The following is a 20,258-nucleotide window of genomic DNA, read 5'->3' as shown; positions in this document are numbered from 1 at the left end:
GGAATTCTATTCTCTACACAGCCATTCAAAAATGATCTAATAATTTTGAATATTTATAATTTTATGATTACCAAAGTGTTATGGCTTAAAGTTATGATAACATTTTATATATAAAAGCTTTAAAAAATTGCTTTTTATTTTTGCTTGTTAATCGTTCACATAAATCATCTCTAAAAGAAAACACAATAATAGGTTGGCTTTTTGTATCATATACGCAATGCTTTAATTTAAAACAAATTACTAAACATATAACTTTGAAGAAATTCTATAAAAATTACAATTTATTAATATATATAATTGCAAACATTTTCTTTATTTGTTTTATATAATTCAATATAAATACAATGCATTATTCACATTTCTTAAAAAAAAAAAAAAAACAAAAAAGTAGATACCTACAGTTAAAACAAAATATGAATAAAGTTAATACATAGTAACATTTGCACTGCTTCTGATCTCGAATATATAACTGACATTGTTGTTAAATTCTGGAAATAAAATTATATTGAAAATAATTTCAGCCCAAATACAATGTAAGTACTGTAGATATGTGTATAAAATTAATGAAAAACAAAATACTTAGTGATGAGAAAACAAACCAAAAATAAATTTAAATTAAAAAAAAACATAGCAAACATTTTGTAATACTGAGCTAATTATATATATATATATATATATATAATATATATGTAAAAAAAAAAACAACCAACTATTATAATAAATTATTATTATTATTGCAAGTTCTTGCAAATATACAGGTAATAAATTTCCACGTTATTAAAACAAAAACAAAAATGAAGAAGTGATTTTTAACATAAATAAATACAAAAATGCTTAAAAGATGAAAAGCAAGTAATTTTCTTGAATGCACTCGAAATCTAGTGATTTATTTAATATATACTTTATAATTTTCAAGTTCACAATTTGCCATAATTAAGTCAAATACGTCAAATAAAAGTTAACATACATTCAACCTCTGATAAGAATAATATTTTAAATTGTTATTTGTATTTAAAAATAAAAAAAAACGAAAATTATTGATTAACTAAGTAATTTTTAAAAGGAAAAGTGTTATGTATATTCATTATACAACCAGTAAATTTTTTTATTATCATTATTATTTTTGTATTCATCCAGTTATGTTGATATCATGTCATTATTTCTAAAGACATTATAACTTGTTATATATAAAATGATATTGTGTAATAAATTGTTTTTAAAAAAAGTATTTATTTTGTGTATGTTTTAATTAAGAAAAAAACATTAAACCGTATTATTTATTATACTTTCGTTTGACAGCAAAGAACTCATGTTTACCTATCTAGTTTTATACTTGATTTAAAAGGTTCGAAATGCTTGATATCTTGAAGCATAATGTAGGTTAGGTTAGGTTGGAGTGGCTGTCTAGATATCATTGACACACGTAGACCTCAAGGGTCCATTGTGATACCACTAATGAGGTTACTCATGGGAGAGTAATGAATTTAAACAAACCATTTTGTACTTTTAATAAAGTTAGAGAGACGTTTTGTGTCAATATTTGCCAGTTCACTGGTATTATCGAAGAAGGGATTACCGAGAAAGTAATTCCTTCTAATGGAGAGTGCTGGACATGTACATAGAAGGTGTTGGACTGTTTCCTCTTCCTCCTCGTCCATGCACCTTCTACAGAAGTCATTTGTGTAGACCCCTAGCCTCAGAGCATGTCTACCTATGAGGCAGTGTCCGTTATTACTCCAATTGTAGAGCTTATACTTTGTCTGCTTAGTGATATCAAGCCTTTTGACCGTTTTAAGTCAATACTTGGCCATATTTGCTTGGTTGCCAGGCAGGTGGTACTTTGTGACCATCTAGTATTTGTTGTTTCTAAAGCATATTGCTTGAGAAGATATTTGCATGTAGCAAGTGGTGTTCCTATGTTATGTTTTTGTCTAACATAAGGCAGAAGTGTTCCGTTTTTGGCGAGCTCATCGGCTTTGCAATTTCCCGGAATGCCTCTGTGGCCCGGCACCCAAATGAGGTGAATGTTAAACTGTTCCGTCATCTCCTTCAGAGATGATTGACAATCGTGGACTGTTCGAGAGTTTGTGGAGACAGACGCGAGAGATTTAAGAGCGGCTTGGCTGTCCGAGAAGATTCGTATATCCTTACAAGATATAACGTTTTTTTTGTGCCAGGATAGTGCTTCTTTGATCGCCATTACTTCTGCCTGGAATACACTACATTGATTGGGAAGTCTATAGGATAGACTGAGATTCAGTTGTTCTGAAAAGATACCACTTCCAACTCCGTGATCGGTCTTTGAACCGTCAGTATAGAAGTGTACCGCATGGTTTCCAGGGGTCCCTCTTCTTCCCAGGAGGATCTTGAAGGGATGGACACATGGAATCTTTTACCAAATACCATTTTTGGGGTGGTATAGTCTAAGCGATCTGGGATAGATCTGAAATTGTCTAGAATGGTTGTATGTCCAGTATTGTTACTGGTCCATTGAGAGGTGGCTCTAAGCCTTACACATGAGTTGGCAGCCACCTTTTTAGAGAAGATGTCAAGTGGTGTTAGGTTTAAAAGCACTTCCAGTGCTGCAGTTGGTGTTGTGCGAAGTGCTCCTGTGATGCACATACCTGCTGACCGCTGGCCTTTAATGAGTTTATTAAGATTTACCATCTTATCCAGTGCGGTCCAATGTCCACCATACGACGGCTCCATAAATGAGTATCGGCCTGATTACCGAAGTGTATAGCCAGTGGGCTATTTTTGGGGAGAAGCCCCATTTTGATCCTATGGCCTTTTTACAAGTAAAAAGCGCTACAGTAGCCTTTTTGACTCTTTCATCAATATTTGCCTTCCAATTTAGTTTTTTGTCTAAAATGAGGCCCAAATATTTAGCTTGGTCGGAAAAGCTTAATGGTATTCCTTTAATCTTGGGTGGGCTAATCTGAGGAATTTTATGTCTTCTCGAGAAGAGTATTAATTCTGTTTTGTGTGGGTTGACGTCCAATCCACATTGATTAGCCCATTTAGTTAGCCTGTTTAGGGCATTTTGTAGGAGTTCCGAGAGAACTTGGGGGTGCTTCCCAGATACGGATATCGCAACGTCATCAGCGTAGGCAATCACCTTGAAACCTTCTGTTTCCAATGTTGTAAGTAAGTCGTTTACTACCATGTTCCATAAAAGAGGCGAAAGGACTCCACCTTGGGGAGTGCCTCGATTCACCGATCTGGTGGTAGTAAAACTTCTCATGTTAGAAATTATTGTCCTGCTTTTGAGCATGAGACTTATAAGATCTATGAGTGACTTCTCTAATTTCAGCTTATCCATTGCTGTTGTGATCGCCTGGTAACTGACGTTGTTGAAAGCTCCTTCAATATCTAGGAACGCTACCAGGTTATATTCTTTGTATTCGAGGGAATGTTCAATAGTACGTACCAGTGAGTGAAGTGCTGATTCTACTGATTTTCCCTTAGAGTAAGCATGTTGAGCTGTGGAAATGAGACATGGTTTTAAATTATGTCTGATATAAATTTCAATCAATCTTTCCAAGGTTTTAAGAAGGAAGGATGATAGGCTGATTGGTCGTAGATCTTTAGGGTTAACGTGTGAGGGTTTCCCTGCTTTGGGAATGAAGACTACTTTTGTCATTCTCCAGGCTTTGGGAATATATCTCAACCTTACACAGCTTGTCAGAATGATTTCCAATGGTGGAATAATCATGTCTGAGCATTTTTGTAGTTCGGCCGGAATGATTCCATCTGGTCCTGGAGATTTATATGGATCAAAGCTGTCTATGGCCCATTGCAGTTTTTCCCGCGTTATTAGATCAACTAAATCGCTTGTAGAAGCTTGAGACTCTGATGTTAAGTCGTTGAGTATGTTAGAACTACCTGGAAAGTGGGTGTCTAATAACAGATTAAGAGATTCTTCATCTATGATAGTCCACGTGCTTTTTCTGTCTTTAAAGCACTAGGTATTGTTGGACTTTTTGAGAGAATTTTCCTGAGTCTTGAGGCTTCTGAAGTATTTTCTATTTTACCACAAAAATTTCTCCAAGAAGACCTCTTTCTCTTTCTTAATTCTTTTTTATATTGCTTTAGAGCTTGTTTGTATAAGTCCCAGTCAGAAGGAGATCTAGTGTACTTAGATCTGTTGAAGAGTTTACGACAGCTCTTTCTGAATGGTTCTAATTCTTTATGCCACCAATGAGGTTTCTTTTTACCCTTTAAAATGGTTACAGGGCATGAAGATCTCATTGATTCATTTAAGGCTTCGGTGAGATGATCTACAGAAAGGTCTAGTTCATCTTTACTGGAGGAGCTTTTAAGAAGGTTGTGATTAAGCAGTTGTGCTAGTACCTCCTAATAACGCTCCCAGTTGGTATTCCGGTGATTTCGAAATCCCGTAGATGTATTTGCTACATCTTTGAGCTCAAACTGAATGTATTTGTGGTCAGAGAAGGAATTCTCTTTTGAGACATGCCAGTTTGAAATCATATTGTGGATCGAGTCAGAGGTAAGTGTAATATCAAGTACCTCTTTCCTATTTTTGGTTACAAAAGTGGGTTCATTACCAATATTACTTATGAGTAGGTTAGTGCTTAGTAAATAATCAAATAAGTACTCACCTCTCTCATTTATATCAGAGCTACCCCATACCGTGTGATGGGCGTTAGCGTCTGAACCAATTAGGAGACCAACTTTTTTCGATTGCGCGTCCGCAATTGACTTCCTCAAGGTGTTTCCTGGAATTGGGCTGTCGTGGCCAAGGTAGGAGGATATGAGCCAGTAGGTGGCTTTATCTGTTGTTAGGACAGCGGTGGTGGTGTCCTTGTCGCTGTAATTGTTGAGTAAAAATATGTTTAAGTCATTTTTTACTAACATGCATGACCTTGGTTCACCTTTCTCCGATGCATACAATATTTTATAGCCAGGAGTCCTGAGACCTCTGATGATGGAGTTTGAGACCCACGGCTCCTGTATTAAGACGATGTCTTCCTTGTTCATATGCAGTCGGAGTATCAGGTTGTTCGTGGCCATGATGGCGTGATGGAGATTAATCTGTACTAATCGCAGCATTGCTACTATTAGTCAAATCAACCTCCACCACTGTTTTGTCGGCGTTTTCCTCGTCTGAGGAGGACCTAAGCAGGTCTTCCTCACTCTGGGTGATGCCTAAGGTGGCGTCTTCAGTCTCCATGTCGGAGTTACTGTCGACTTTAGTTTTAGCCTCCACGTCGGATGGCTTATTTGGGGCAGTGGATGTCGATGGTTCCACTTTTGGTGTTGCATCGACCTCCATTTTCGTTGCCAATGAATCGCTTCCCTCCGCTGAAGAGGCTTCTGTGGGGGGCGTGTTTAGCGTATCTTCATCTTTTTTGTATATACGCATCATGATTTCATCGAAACCATACCTAATCACACCTTTGGTCGCGGCCAGTGGAGCCAGTGATTCCCTATTGATCAGCACGAGAGCCGAACTATAGTGACCCACTGTCTCCTTCTCAACCTTTGGTACTTTCCAGTCGTGAGTAGGCAGGTCCGGATTACTTGTTTTGATCAGTTTCATGATCATGTCTGGACAGTTGTGAAGAGCCGGGACCATTATACGTGCTCTTGGCCGGCAAGGAATATTCTCCCTTGCAACAACCTCGAGCTTGGCACCCGGCCAGACTTCTGGCAAGCCATTGACAGCAGCCCTGTATAGATCGAAAGATCTCTGATCACCACAGGCGATGAGTTTGATACGATTTTGGTACCATCCTGCATCGGCTGTGTCTGGGAGAGGCCCCGGATTTTCCTCGATAACAGATAAAAATCTGAAACCGAGGTGAGCCTTGACCTCTGCCCAATGATCATGAGAGATGTTACCATCCACATGACTCCTGTCAATGACCGCGGCAATGATCTTACCTTTGAGCGCGTCGCTGAAGGAGAGATCTTTGTTGACGGCTGATGTGCTGTTGGAAAGCACCTTCTGCCTTTTTGGTTCGGGCTTGTCACCCTCGAAAGACCTATCTCGCTTTGACGTTGAGTCGCGGCAGGTCGGTTTAGCTTTTTTGCTAAGAAAGCCACTAGCCCACTCGAGTTTACGCGTTTGCTCTGGGGTTCTTTCCGCCGCCGGTATGACACCGACTGCGGCTAGAATCCTTTCGGCATTGCGTTGGTCTCGATTGGCCTGTGACTTCTTGGACTTCTTTTTGGCCGGCCCAGAACTATGTCCGTGTGTCACAGATGTGGGTCCACCTCCAGATTTAATCGCTACCGATGCCAATCCGGGTGTGCCCTCACCCTTTGAGTCAATTCCACATGTCGCAGATTTTGTCTCTCCGGATGAGGTGTCCCTTTTTGGGGTCGCTTGCGACGTCCTAGCAGGAGCGGGGAAGAGGTGGGGTGTGGAATTTCCGCCATTGGGACTGCCGAGCGTCACAGCTGTTCCACTGACGGGTAATTCCTTCAAGTATATGTTGCGGCTAGTAGAGGGAGAAGGACTCTCGCCACTAGTAGCAACCACAGGGTTGACAACACGTTCACACACCTGATTTGGCTCGACAGCCTTTTCAGGTGATGTGACCGCATTGGCAGCCTTGGTGCGATTTTTTTGTTTTATAATAGTTTTATTTGTTTGTTTATTTTTAAATTTTTTCATTGTATTCCCACGAGTAAAGCGGAAAGACGGTCAGCCCCGGCAGAGCCGCTTGCCGGGGTAAGGCAGAAATATGACGGACCTTGCCACAGCATCCGAAAGAGCTCGTTAACGGCTGGTTTATCCCCCAGCCTTTCATTCTTCGGCACGGTTTTCGTACTAGTACGCTCACACCACCACTGAAATTAGGAACCTCTAAACTATGATTAAATTGGGTTTCCGAACGTTGCACTATTGAGGAGTTACAACAATTCAGCGATCCAACTCAACCTTAGCTAATCACCATCCTGCCAAAAACGCACAGGGCTACTGTGGTGATCATTGCCCGCCTGGCACCCACTTGGAGGGTTTGAATGAGGATTTTGCCGGGCAGAATGTATATAAGCTCGTTTATTGGTGCCACAAATGGGCAATGTCTAAAAGGAAGGCACATTCGCCGATGTTTTACAGGAGTATCTGCCTGATTTCAGGTGAAATAATTGGGATTTACCTAGAGCAATTCTATCATAATTCATGTGGAATCAGTATGGACCGGAACTTGGCCTGAGTGAGTCTAATTTTACACCTTACATCCACTTCAACCCAACTTAATATAAATAAAGCACTTTTCACATGAGTACGACCAACGACCAACGAATGAACGAATATTCGTCGATATTGACATTTCTTTCACACGAGAGTTTTTAATTTGTCGCGAATGGAGGTTGACTTTGACAATTGTTTTTTTGTGTGTTTATCATTATTGTGTTTTGTTTTGAAAACAAACGATTGCGAAAATGCGGTCAAAGCAATATTTGTTTAAAAAAAGTGTCCTAAACAAAACAAGAAAAAAATTTCATGTGCATCCATTTAATGCAAAACAAAAACGATTTTTTTAGGTTAAATACGCGCGATGATTTTATTCGTTGCTACTGCGAGTGTGGATAGCGTGGAACGCGAATAAAGTTTGACAATTCGTATTAACTACAATTTTTTCCGCGACGAATAAATTTGTTAGTTAGTTTCTTTATTACGTAAAAAAATGTTTTCAAAAAAGTCTAGGACCGCTCATTTTACAATTCAGAGATTTGATAATTATATCTTACAACTGAAACATTATCTAGGGAGAAAAAAAAATATAATAAATAGTTAAGAAGAAAATCGAAGGAAAATACGAAAAAAACCTTCATTCAAAATATTAAAAAAAAAAAATATTACAATAAGCAAAATAAAATTAAATTAAAATAAATTAACACATAAATAAATTAACAATAAATAATTTAACAAATAAGCAAATTAACAATAAATTATCAAACAAACAAAAATAAATTAACACCTAAATAAATAAGCAATAAATTAATTCAAAAATAAATTAATCAAGAAATAAATAAATAAACATACAAATAATAAAACAAATAAATAAATTAACAAAACAGATAAAAAACCATTAACATAAACCAAAAAGGAAAAAAACGCAATAGTTTTACTTAAAATATATCACAGATTATTCAAGAAGTTGGTTGATGAGAAAATTCTCAGAACTTTCACAGCTGATATTAAAATTATTTGTAAGCTTACGAATTCTATCAGAAATCAGTTCAACATTCGCTTTTCTATAGAAACTTAAGGTCGAGTAATGCCAAGGAAGGTTTAGCATCATTTTTAAAACCTTGTTTTGTGATACCTGTAACTTCTTTAAATGGCATCTGGCAGCGTTACCCCATACTGGACACCCATATAACAGTATTGCTTGGAATATAACCTTGTGAATGATAATCTTATTTTCATTTGTGAGGAGGGATTGTCGGTTAATAAAAGGGTAAAGCATCTTAATAGCAATACTCATTTTTTTAAGAGTATTTTGAATATGTTGTTTAGTTTTGAATCGAGATGAACACCTAGGTACTTAACAGACTGCTCCCATTTAATTGTGGTACCACTTACATCTAGCTGATTGCTGGGAAGATAGCAAGGTTTTCTTTTTCGTGTAAAAAATAAATTTGTTTTATTAAATTTATTAATATATGATATTGAAAAGTAAAAGTATGCAATTATGCATCATAAATCAAATAGAAACTATATTGCTATCGTTTTGTTAAGAATATTTGTGGAAATATGTCTTCAAACGTATATAAACTCACATTTTGTAATTCATTCGCTTTAAAACGATTATAAAAATTATATCTGAATAAAAAAGTTGTATTTGGATTTCAAATTAAAAAGAATTTAAGTTCCCGAATTTTTAATAAATATTTCATTAAACAAAATTAATTAACTAAGGCAAGCTTTTGGAGCTCGAAAATTAATTTTGCGGTTTCAAAAGTAAACGTAAATAAAACACATTAAATAATTGTTTTCATGATATTTCTTTTTTTCTAAAAAGTTTGAATGTGAGCATTATGTGTGAATCACTACATCATTTATACGACCGCCACGCGAATTGTTGCGAGCATCGATTCTTTTGACGTGTTTTCGACCGCTTTTTGACACATATTGGGCTGGTTTTTTAGCCATAATTTGACGAATGTTGGTTTTTGAAGTGCTCAAGAGTTTAGGGAATATCTGCATAAATACAGTCTTTTGGTGCATGTAGCGTCGGGACGTCTTGTTGAATCCACATATTCTCCAAGTCGTATTCTTCAATGGCAGGAAAAACAAGGTCGGAATTGGCGGCGACAATCGTTCCATCGTCGTTTTCGAAGAATAAATGTCCAATCACATCTCTGGACCAAAGAGCGCACCAAACAGTGAATTTTTGTGGATGTAATAGCCTCTCTTCAATTATACTTGAAGATTCTTAGAACCCCAAATACGGCAGTTTTGTTTATTTAAATACCTAAGGAGTGGGGTTCAAAAAATCGCGGTCCACCGCCCTGTTGTTCCAATATCAATCGGCGTATTAATGTACGACGTTTTGAATGCTCTGCTGGATCAGTTGTTGTGTGAGCTGGACTTTATTTGAATGATCCAAAGGCAAAATACGCCTTAATGTACCGTAAGAAAGTTCTAATTCCTGAGAACGACGAGGAATCGACACATTCCTCGGTAACACTTTCACTTACAGCAACTATATTTTCAGTGGTACGAGCGACACGATGACGCACAGGCCTTACAATATCTGTAACCAATCCAGTCTCTTCAAATTTCTTCACAATTTTGCCAATTACTTGCGTCGCTGGCAGAATCACCATTTTTGTAGTATGTTTTAACAATTTTTAAGCGTTGTGTGATAGTTTTCGTTAACGTCAGACTCTCAACTGAAAAAAAATTGGTTTAACAACTTAGACAGATGTCGAATTTCAGTACGATACTCTTGAAACCGCAAAATTGATAACCCATTATGATCGCAAATGCTACAAGATATTAAAAAGGATGAGCCGTACTCAAAACTCCTCAAACTGCAAAACATTATGTAGCAATAATCAAAGAAAAAACACTTGTTAAAAACAGTAAACATCTGGAAAACGCTTGGCAAGGAAACACAAATTGTTTCAGTTAGGTTCTAGAAATCGATCGAAATCGAATTTAAAAAAGTGTTTCACACCTCGATCCCAAATTATTTAATTCCAATCAAAGCAGGTTTCATCAATCTCTAAAAAATGGATAAACCAATCGTTTCAAGTCAAATTTGTCCACAATTTTTCTATTCCATTATAAGTGAAAGTGAAATGCAAAACCTATCTGATTGTTTTGCATATTTAAAAAAAAACATCCAAAATGTGGACTTATTTACATCGACACAGTGTTTATCGTTCTTGAATTGCATAAGAAAGAGAATAAAGCTTTTTTATTAAAATAAATATTCATGAAAATCAATAAAATGAAAATGAATCTCTAGAATCAGGGAATCTCAATATCGGCGGGTAAAAACAAATTTACATTAACATTTCTTCCACACTAGAAATAAACAAACGAAACTAGTTTCATATTTAAATAAAAACAAGTTTTCTGATACATTTTTAATTTTCAAGCTTGAAAAGTGTTTGGTTAAAAATCAAAACAGTCACAAAAAAGCGTCAGCATGAACAAGCCATTTTTTCGTGAGTGTTTAACTGAACATGATCAAAAGGTATTGGAGTCCCTATTTGTTCCATTTGAAGGCGTGCCTCCAAGTACATTTGACATAGATATTGAATCTGAAATAAAAGATGCTCCAGAAGTTGAAAGTCATTCTGTAGTAGAATCCAAAAAACTTGAATTGGAAGGCATTCAACTGGCCGAACAAGGATTACTAGACGAAGCAGTTGTTAAGTTTGAGGAAGCAATCAAAATATCACCAAGCAGGTGCTCTGTTTACAATAACAAAGCTCAGGTGTTACGTTTAAAAGGCGATGATGATGGTAAAATACATAAAATAGAACAAAAATGCACATCTTTCGTTATTAGTATAAGTAAAGAGTTTATTTAACAGACAATTATTTTTAAATATTCATAGGAGCGTTGAAAGACTTGGAAAAGGCGTTGGAATTATCTTCACAACAAGCTCGTACCAGGTGCCAAGCCCTTTGTCAGCGGGGTTTACTGTATAGGAAAATGGAAAATCTAAGTGCTGCTAAACAAGATTTTGAAGAAGCATCCAAGCTTGGCAGTAAATTTGCAAGAAATCAGGTACCTACTTATTTGATGTTTAATTTTTATAACTCAAACATAACATTGAATTTTTATTTTTTCACTTGTGATTCTAGTTGGTGGAAATAAATCCATACTCTGCTTTATGCAATCAAATGCTGCAAGCTGCCTTTCAGAAATTGCAATAAACAATTTTTTATTTGAATAAATATGTACATACATATATATCGATTTTAATCTTGTTAAACTTAGTCATAATTTGGTAGATTAAGATTACTACTCTGTCAATACGTATATTTTTTACTTCCCATAGGAAGTTATTGTAATTGGTCCGATTTGTCAAATTGAAAATGTTTACTTTTCTCAACGTTTCAAGGTCCCTAGAGTCAAAATAAAAGATTTTTAGAAAGATGTGTGTGCGTGCGTGTGTACGTACGTTCGTACGTCCATACGGTCGCGACGTTTTTTCGTCGTCCATAGAGATATCGATTTCAAATAAATTTTGTTATACAGACAGTTATATGCAGTTTTTTTATAAAAAATAAAAAAAAACATTACTTAAAATTGAATATCAATTCAAATATCTTTTCAAAACTTGAAATTTAGGCTTCAAACTTATTTTATCTTATAAGAAATATTGTTGTCAACATTCGAACAAATTAAAAAAAAAAAAAAAAAATTGACAGTTTTTTTACAAAAAAAAAAAAACAATACTAAAACTTGGTAAAAATTTACTTTCGACTCAAATAGCTTTTCAAGAATTAAAAATATTGGCTTCAAACTTATTTTATTTCACAGAAAATATTGTTTTCGATATTCAGTAATTTTTATATAAAAGTTAGTGTGGGTTGCATCCCAGCCTCTTTTTTTATATTTTAAATGAACTTAAAAATGTCGATCAGAAATCTTAAAACCTGACTTGTTCGTGGAGTTATTTAAAAGCGGGACATCACATCCATATGTAGCGGAATGCGACTCGGAAATCTTCAAACCTCTTGGAAAAAGGATAGACCACTTTCGTGTAAATATTTTTTGTGTAAATCAAAGACAAAGCGACATTGAGTTTGGTGGCGCCATCTAGTTTGTCGTATAAGTTCTAAATTATCAAACTTTTTAACTACGCAAGCAAAGTCGGAAACCATTTTGATTTTGGTACATGTATTATATACCGGAAGTAGTCAGTTAGTCAGTTATACAAACATTCAATTTAAATTTGAATAATTGACCAGTTAATGTTTTCAAGATTTTTGTGCATTGACATACTATACATATATAGTATAGTATGTCAATGTTTCGTGTTTTCAAAATTAAACATAACTACTCATACTCATTCTATATAATATAATACTATATAATAAGTGCGTATTTTTGGTATTCCAAATATAGTACAGTGAGAAATTGCCAACAAAACGATCCGGAGCAGCCAGATAATTGTATTTAAAAATTGATACTCTGTCAGAAAAATAAAAGAAAGTTTTATGAAATTCTAATGTTAAAATTAACTTAGCAAAAAAACTAACTAAAACTAATAAAATGGACAGTATTCAAGAAGAAACGGTAAGAAAACATCTGGAAATTGAAATTCTATAAAAAAAGTTAATTTAACAACTGCTTCAAGGAGGGGGTTTGTTCGTAGACTACTACATTAACATGTAGTGTTGAAGGGAGCTTGAAGCTCGCCTCAATTCTTTATATAGCTGAATCGAGTTGAAATGGGATTGGGTTTAATTTGAGTTGGAAAATATTAATTTTATATAAAAAAAGTAAATATATCTTTTGAAACACATTATTGTTGGAGACTATCGACTTTAAATTTTTAGTTTCTTTTACTGGAAGTACCTTATATCCTGACTTTCAAGAAAACAGACGGACTTTTTAATTTTCTTGAAAGAAAAAGTGAAGAAGAGCTGCTGGCTGAGTTTTGTAATTTTAAAATCCAAATGGCTCGGTCGAGATAACTTAAAATTGAAGTTCAGATTTTCAATAACTTTTAAATGCCAATGCCTAAACAAAGACCAATGACCATTTAAATAAAATGATTAAGTTGTTTTTCTATTTTCTTTATCTGGTTTTTTTCAGTCTTAATTCAAATAAAAAGCAACAAACTTTCCAAAAACGAAAGTCCTTTAAAAACTAGACATGTATGTATCACGTTCAAATATATGACTACCTAAAGTGGGCTACCTTAGCATTTCGTTAAAGCTTGCCAATGGGTATCAAAAAATAATTTTATTTTCCCAGCTTGAAATAGAAAATTGCGTACGATGCTAACAGTCCCAAGTATAATAAGCCACCGCACAGCAAAGCAAAGATAGCATTAATTGAGAGGGGCACACCCGATTAGGAAAATATAGGAATTTGGATGCCGCAACAACACAGTGCCACACAAATAAGTCCTTTTTGAGCAAGGCCACACTCTTTTGTGTGTTCATGATAACAGGTGTCAATTTATTTCACTTAAGTAACACGTTGCCACCATGTTTCTTGTTTTTGTATCGTAGGTTTTGTGCTACAAATTTTCTCTTCCTGTTTGCGATTGTTGCACAAGAATTAAACGAGATTCAAGTACACGATTGCAGAAAAGGACAAAAGCACTCGAACCACACGTCGAGTCGCCGTCCGTCGTCGCGCCATCAATGGAGAAATTAAACTTTTTATCAATCGGCGCGGCGGTTTTTGTAGCCAAACATGGCTTGCTTGGCCGGACAAAGTTCATTTCCTCCCTCGCGCTCGCAATACCAAAATCAATAGGTCCAAAACTCAAGACTATAGCGAGTCAAGCGAGACAAAGAAAATTTCCTTCCAAAACAATTAAAACTTCTTGAAAACTGCAGCTCACAGGTCATTTTGAATGTGCGCAGGCGCACTCTGCCAGCACAACGTTACACGTTGACGTTACCCGCCTTAAGATTTGAGAGTTCCTTTGCTGCTGTGTTCCATGTTTCCTCTAGGCCTCTACTCTAGGGCTACGAGAAATACAGTGAATACAGAAATACAGGGCTACAGTAGATACAGTGAGTACCTTACCTATAAACGTGGATACCTACTATTATGATCTTATATCTTTTAATGTGTTCCTAATTGAATATTAGCATGATTTTTCGTTTTCATCTATGATTGCCTTGCGTATTATTACACAAAGACGATTGTCGACGGAACAATGATTTCGAGATTGTAACCAATTATTAAACGACAACAGTTTTTTGCTCAAATCTGGCTATCGAATTTCGACCATCAAATGAATAATACTTTTTCTCGCATTTATTGCCCTGAGATGGTGGGCTTTGGGTTGGGGTTCCGTTTAGCATATGTTTATCGTGCCAAGAAGCGAAACGGGAAGCCATGGCGAAGGCTGTCGTCGACATTGCTACTTTAAAGCTGGCAATTTGCAAACCGCGAGATAGCCAACAATAAAACGAATTAATTTTATGAGAGGACCTTCATGCTGAACTTTCTTTCTGTGCAGCTTTGTCTGATGGTGCGCTACAGCCATGCAGCTATGAGTTGAGTATGCTAGCTAAGAATGACGCGCATAATGCTTGTGCCTCCCCCGCGGCAAAATGCTAAATGTTATGCTTCTTTATCTGCTGTACGGGTATACGGTTGAGACCACAAGGATTGGTTTTGTGCAGAGCTCACGACGACGAACGCGACCAGCGACGAGCGACGTGTGGCCAATTCGAGTACCCACTGTTTAAGGACGCATGATTCAAATCTGCGAATCTTTCGATTGGTTGTTGTACAAAGTGGCCATCGCGGGATCGAAGCCAGGCCAAGCCAAGACTATCCAAAGCAAATTCTAACAGACGCAGACAGTAGCAAGGTATGTATAAGACATGGCAAAACAAATCGCAATAATTTGCATTTCAAAGTAAATTTATTTCAATTTTATTTGATTTTAATTGCTAACTTCTGTTGTTGCGGGAGCAAACTCATAAGATTAACATGAGCGTGCTTTGACTGGGATGTGGATAAGAATAGGACTATGATGCTGTGATACAAATGGGATTATTATTCTTCAGAGAGAATTCATGCGGTGAGTTTTTTTTGTTTATTTCCATGTTTATAGAATTTAGGGAGAAAGAAAATCGATTTGTACCGTGGATTGGTTCCATGGGCTTGGGAGTCTTTTGTATTTCGAGTAGGAGGTATTCGAGTTAAAGGTGCAAAACTATACAGTAAAAATATTGAAGATGTTTTTCTCGTGGTAAATGGCAAGCTTACTTACTTACTTATATAACAACAACTAACCCCTATATCGTTGCCATTCTATTAAAACTCCCTAAGTATTTTTTTTAGATATTTGTATTTAAAGTTTAAAGTTAATATTTAAATTATTAGATTGCGGGATTTTTTATTTGTTTTTTATGCATTCATTTTTATTTATTGAAATAGAAGAAGAAGATGGACCATATAATAATATTTTATAGGAAACAAATTAAAGTCAATTTGAAAATACTAACAGTGTTAAATCTCTTCAAACTTCTGGTGGTCAGATAAGGTGGGTAGTATTAGCTTTTGAGGGATTTAGGCGAGAATATAGGGTCCATTGTCACTCCACCAAAATGTGTCAAATCGCAAGAGGAACGTATAAAAATGTTTTTATTTGCATAAAAATAGCGTATTTATATTATTTTTACTAAAAATGGACTTAGAGAATTTTCATAGAAGGATGACGATATTTTGTTTGGACTAGGAGATATTTTCTTTTTCAAAAGTTTTATAGAACTTTCGATTTTCGGAACAGAATATAAAATAGATATTGGAATTATCTCTAAAAGAAGATTCGTCATATAAATCCGTTAACGTTCTAAAGTACAGGTGGATCATTGTAGCCGCCACCATTTCGTAGTGTTACGTACGTTTTTAACTAATTACCAAAAATGTTGCAGTGTTTTCAGCCATAATTTCTTCTTTATAGGCTTTTCTAGCTTTTTTAACTTATCCCTACGTGTTACGTACGTTTTTAACTAATTACCAAAAATGTTGCAGTGTTTTCACACATAATTTCTTCTTTATAAGCTTTTCTAGCTTTTTAAACTTATCCTTTTCAAAATTATTCTGTTGTTCTAAAAATGATATAAAAAACTTTCTGAATATTAAAGAAGTAACTGTTGTTTTATTAGGAGCATTGTTTTCAAAAAACAAATCGCTGACAGTATCTCTCAGTTTTAGTTAAAACATTGAACTATAAATAAAAACCCGGAAAAGACAGCACTAGCATGCCACACCATCGAAACAGGACATCAACCAGACTTTGAAGGAGTCCAAATTCTTGCAACGGAGAAACATACATCCAAACGCTATACATTAGAAACACTTCACATAATAAATAACAAAAATAATATGAACCCCAACATTAACATTATTTTAAGATTTTTTTAAATCTTAAAAAGTGTTTTACAATAACCTTTAGTCATCCACAGGCATTGGATTAAATATTGAATAATTGTAGACACCCAGGATCTATTTCCAAAAAGGGACGTTACGAATAATGATTTTTTGTTTATTTCTTTCAGTTGATATAGCGATGACTATTTTTATGCTTTGAATAATAATTTATAAACAATACAATATGAAGTTTATTACTATATGCAATAGCCCTTCGTATGCCTTTGTACTGTTTTTTTTTTAACTTAAAATTTAAAATAAGATTGTGCGTAAATGCAAGAGTTCGAAGCTAAAACATTGAATAATTAAACAAAACCTATTTCACATTGACATAGTTTAATTATTATGCAACAGTTCTTTCGAAGAATATAATAATAATTACATTTATGTTACTTGGACATGCATATTCAATACACACTTCATCCACTCGTCTTCGAAGATGCATGCTGCAACATGGAAATCAATTTTCCATCTGCTTAAAAGTGTCTACAATAACTCAACGTAATTGCGGATGACCCCTGCAGATAAAACGTTGACATTTTTATACACACACAGTTCGATTTTAAAGGACTATCCTGCTGCAGGAGCAGAAGCACCGAGCACCAAGCACGAGCTCTAGTCGTTTATTCAGAGGGACGACGACGATGACGACGCATGGCATACGGCCACGATCAAAGGATACTTTTTTGAGAGGTAAAGAAAGTTACATCACTTTCTGTGGTAAAGCTGTTTAAATTCGAATGCAGTTTCACTTTGTCAAGGAACCAATAACGCAGATGTGGTAGTAAGTAACCTGCTACCTGATTGCCTGGTTTTTGATGGCACGCGAGGAAGAGATGCATGATAAACCCAAACTGCAAGCGGCTGTTAGGCCAACATTGCAAGCAGTGCTGTATCAACAATATACACGTTGCTTATCTCGTAAATTCATTCACATTCACATTTATTATATTAATATATATCTACTCACATGTAGTTTAATTCAACTTTAAGGGCAGGTGGATGAAATGTTGTGTTTGTTGCGATTATATCCTTATTATTTTATAATAAAGCACTGATACAATAAGCTTTCGGAATGCAATCAAAACCTTAAACCAACCAGAGAGAGGTTTCTTTACCTTAGAACATAAACAAACCTTTCTCTGGTTGATTTAAATTGTTTTTTTCCTCAGTTTCTTTTTTCCTTAGTTCGTTTTTTAATCAGTTTCAAAAAACAATAAATTAAATTATCTTTTATTCATGTTAGTATTGTTTCTGTTAATAAAAAAGTTCACGAAAGTAAATGTACTAATCAGAGACAATAGACAAAAATGTATTGTTTCTTAATACGAAAGAGCTGGTATACGAACTTTATTTTAACCATAAGATTTGTAATTTTTTATTAAAGCGAGTGTGCTTACATACAATTTTGACTGAGGAAAATCTGTTAAATAAGAAGACTAATAATGTAAATATGATAATTTAACATTAGTTTTCTGAGTCAACTAACACTGAAAATAATAAAAAAAAATGGTTTTCATCAAAAAATTAAAATAATCCAACGTTGGCGTTAACTCTAATGATTGAATGATTTTAATATCTTAAAACAAGATTTCAATATTAAAAAATGAATTGTTCTTCACATCAACAAACACTATCAAATAAAAAGTCTTAAATTTCCACAATAAATGTTTTGTTATCAAAAAGTCTTAAATAACCACACCAAAAGGTTTTGCCATATGTAAAACAAAACGAATATGAATTTCAATGATGACCAACAAATTTCATCTAGAAAGGTTTGCAAAACAAGTAGTTGAGATTGAAATAGACATAAAGACGCACAATAATCCATAACTGGGCGACTTAACAATAACTATATTCATCATATTCTCTAAATGCTACTGCGTAATCGTATAATGCGGCTTCATTTTTGTTATTAATCTCCAAAGGAGGGAAAGCATAGCAAAGATATGAGCGCGACACATATTAATTGCATCGAAGGATATTCCTTACAATTATTGAGCACAGGGGAGGTACGAACACTCACCTACTCGTCTTTTCGAGTACGATGTCCATATCCAAACAAAACGCCATCGCCACATAAGGTTTACATACCGAGACATAGTTTGAATGCGTCTGGTCTCTGGTGGTCACCATTTAACGTTTACGTTAACATCAAGACACACATGACTGGAACTGCTACCGCTTCGACTGCAGAAAAAGTTCTCTTAGGATGGGAGCAATCCCAGCTCCAATCGACCAGAGTTAGTGTGTTCGCATTCACAGTCGCAGAGAAATGAGTAAACAAACGAGCATCGTTTGTAACCAATGTGTCATGTGTAGTCCTAGCCCGCGCGGTCTTAGTACCACAAACAGTCTTCCGACTCAATGGGAGTCTAAATTATGCAACAAAGGAATTTTTTTTTAATTTGTAAGGCTACTCGTATTCATATAATATAAAAACGTACGTACCGGAACTAGTTTTAAATTTATATTTTTTTGTACATTTTACAAGTCAAGTTATTCACAATGATTTTTATAATTTCAAAATTTTGCACTCTTTCAAAATTATGCTTCAGATGACTCAGATTTTTTTCCTTACTATAAAGTGCTGAAGAAATTTGGGTGTCCATGGTTCGGTTTTTGTGTTATGAACAGTTGGTTTGGTCTGCTGCTGTTTCTCAGGTTGCTTTGTTTTGAATGTGCGTACCTTTACGTTAACTCGTTGTGTTCTCTTGCCAACGTTTCATTCTCGTAGGCAGACCTTCTTTTGTTGGTAGGACAACAACATGTGGACCCAAAGTGTACAACCATCAGTTGCAGTCTATTTTTGGTGCCGCAAACAGATTTGCATGCACGGGGAAATAAATACAAATGAGTTTATTGCATTGGTTCTATGCTAAATCGTTTTACTGCCAAGACACACTCCAATAGCAGAGTATGGGGTTATGCTTTCTATACCTATAGACCGACCAACTACTTTTGTGTGTGGGTAATTTCGGAATTATAACGCATTAAGATACCTTTAATCAAATTATTAGATGTGAAAATGTTAAGATAATTTGTATGACTTATTTAATAATTTTTTAATTTTGTTACGTTATTAAAAACTAGGTGGTGAAAACAACTCAATGTCAATAATATGAATAGCAATTATGTAGTACAACAAATACATATTTATGCAATATACATATGTGTTATATTATTTTTAATTGTACACCTTAATGTCAAATAATACAGAACGGACTTTTCAAAATGATCAGTAGATGCTTTTTTCTATCAATTTATATGTACTAGCTTACCCGAAACTAAATTTTGGTTTAAAGTTCAAAATTTATATACATATCTTAAGCTTTCTGTAATATAATATAAGTCACATTTTTCCATGCCTTTTTTAACGTAAGCAGAACCGTTTTTAATTTTTGGTATACATTTAGTCTTAAGTATACAAACACTTGCCGTTTCCTGGCTGTGAAAAGGAAACATTTTATCACTTAAGTGGTTTCTAAAAATCAATTTTCCGCTCTAAATTGTGCGTATATGTCTACCACATTTCATCTTCCTAAAATTGACCCCAATCATTAAATTTGTTGACACTGACAAACCTTTCTACATCAAACTAATAACTTTTTCTTATCGTCACAATCTTAGTTTCATGGTAATTCGTCCTAAGCAAAAATACACAAATTTCAATAAATCA

General features: G+C 35.0%; 1 protein-coding gene across 1 annotated transcript; it reads left to right on the top strand.

Annotated features, from left to right (window-relative positions):
• The first annotated feature begins 10,611 nt into the window (after positions 1 to 10,611).
• On the top strand, positions 10,612 to 11,708 carry LOC129939438 (tetratricopeptide repeat protein 36 homolog). Its single transcript, XM_056047451.1, has 3 exons — positions 10,612 to 10,959; positions 11,055 to 11,227; positions 11,305 to 11,708. Exons 1-3 carry the CDS (start codon positions 10,641 to 10,643, stop codon positions 11,374 to 11,376), a joined length of 564 nt encoding a protein of 187 aa, XP_055903426.1. The 5' UTR covers positions 10,612 to 10,640; the 3' UTR covers positions 11,377 to 11,708.
• The last annotated feature ends 8,550 nt before the right edge of the window (positions 11,709 to 20,258 follow it).

Source organism: Eupeodes corollae, chromosome 1, assembly GCF_945859685.1.
Source record: "Eupeodes corollae chromosome 1, idEupCoro1.1, whole genome shotgun sequence".
NCBI classification, from domain to species: domain Eukaryota; kingdom Metazoa; phylum Arthropoda; class Insecta; order Diptera; family Syrphidae; genus Eupeodes; species Eupeodes corollae.
Note: the sequence above shows the minus strand (reverse complement) of the source record. Positions and strands in the feature narration are given on the sequence as shown.

Coding starts and splice junctions, on each gene's coding strand:
- LOC129939438 (XM_056047451.1), top strand. CDS start 10,641: ATGAACAAGCCATTTTTTCGTGAGTGTTTAACTGAACATGATCAAAAG. Junction 10,960..11,054: donor TTTAAAAGGCGATGATGATG/GTAAAATACATA, acceptor AAATATTCATAG/GAGCGTTGAAAGACTTGGAA. Junction 11,228..11,304: donor GTAAATTTGCAAGAAATCAG/GTACCTACTTAT, acceptor TTGTGATTCTAG/TTGGTGGAAATAAATCCATA.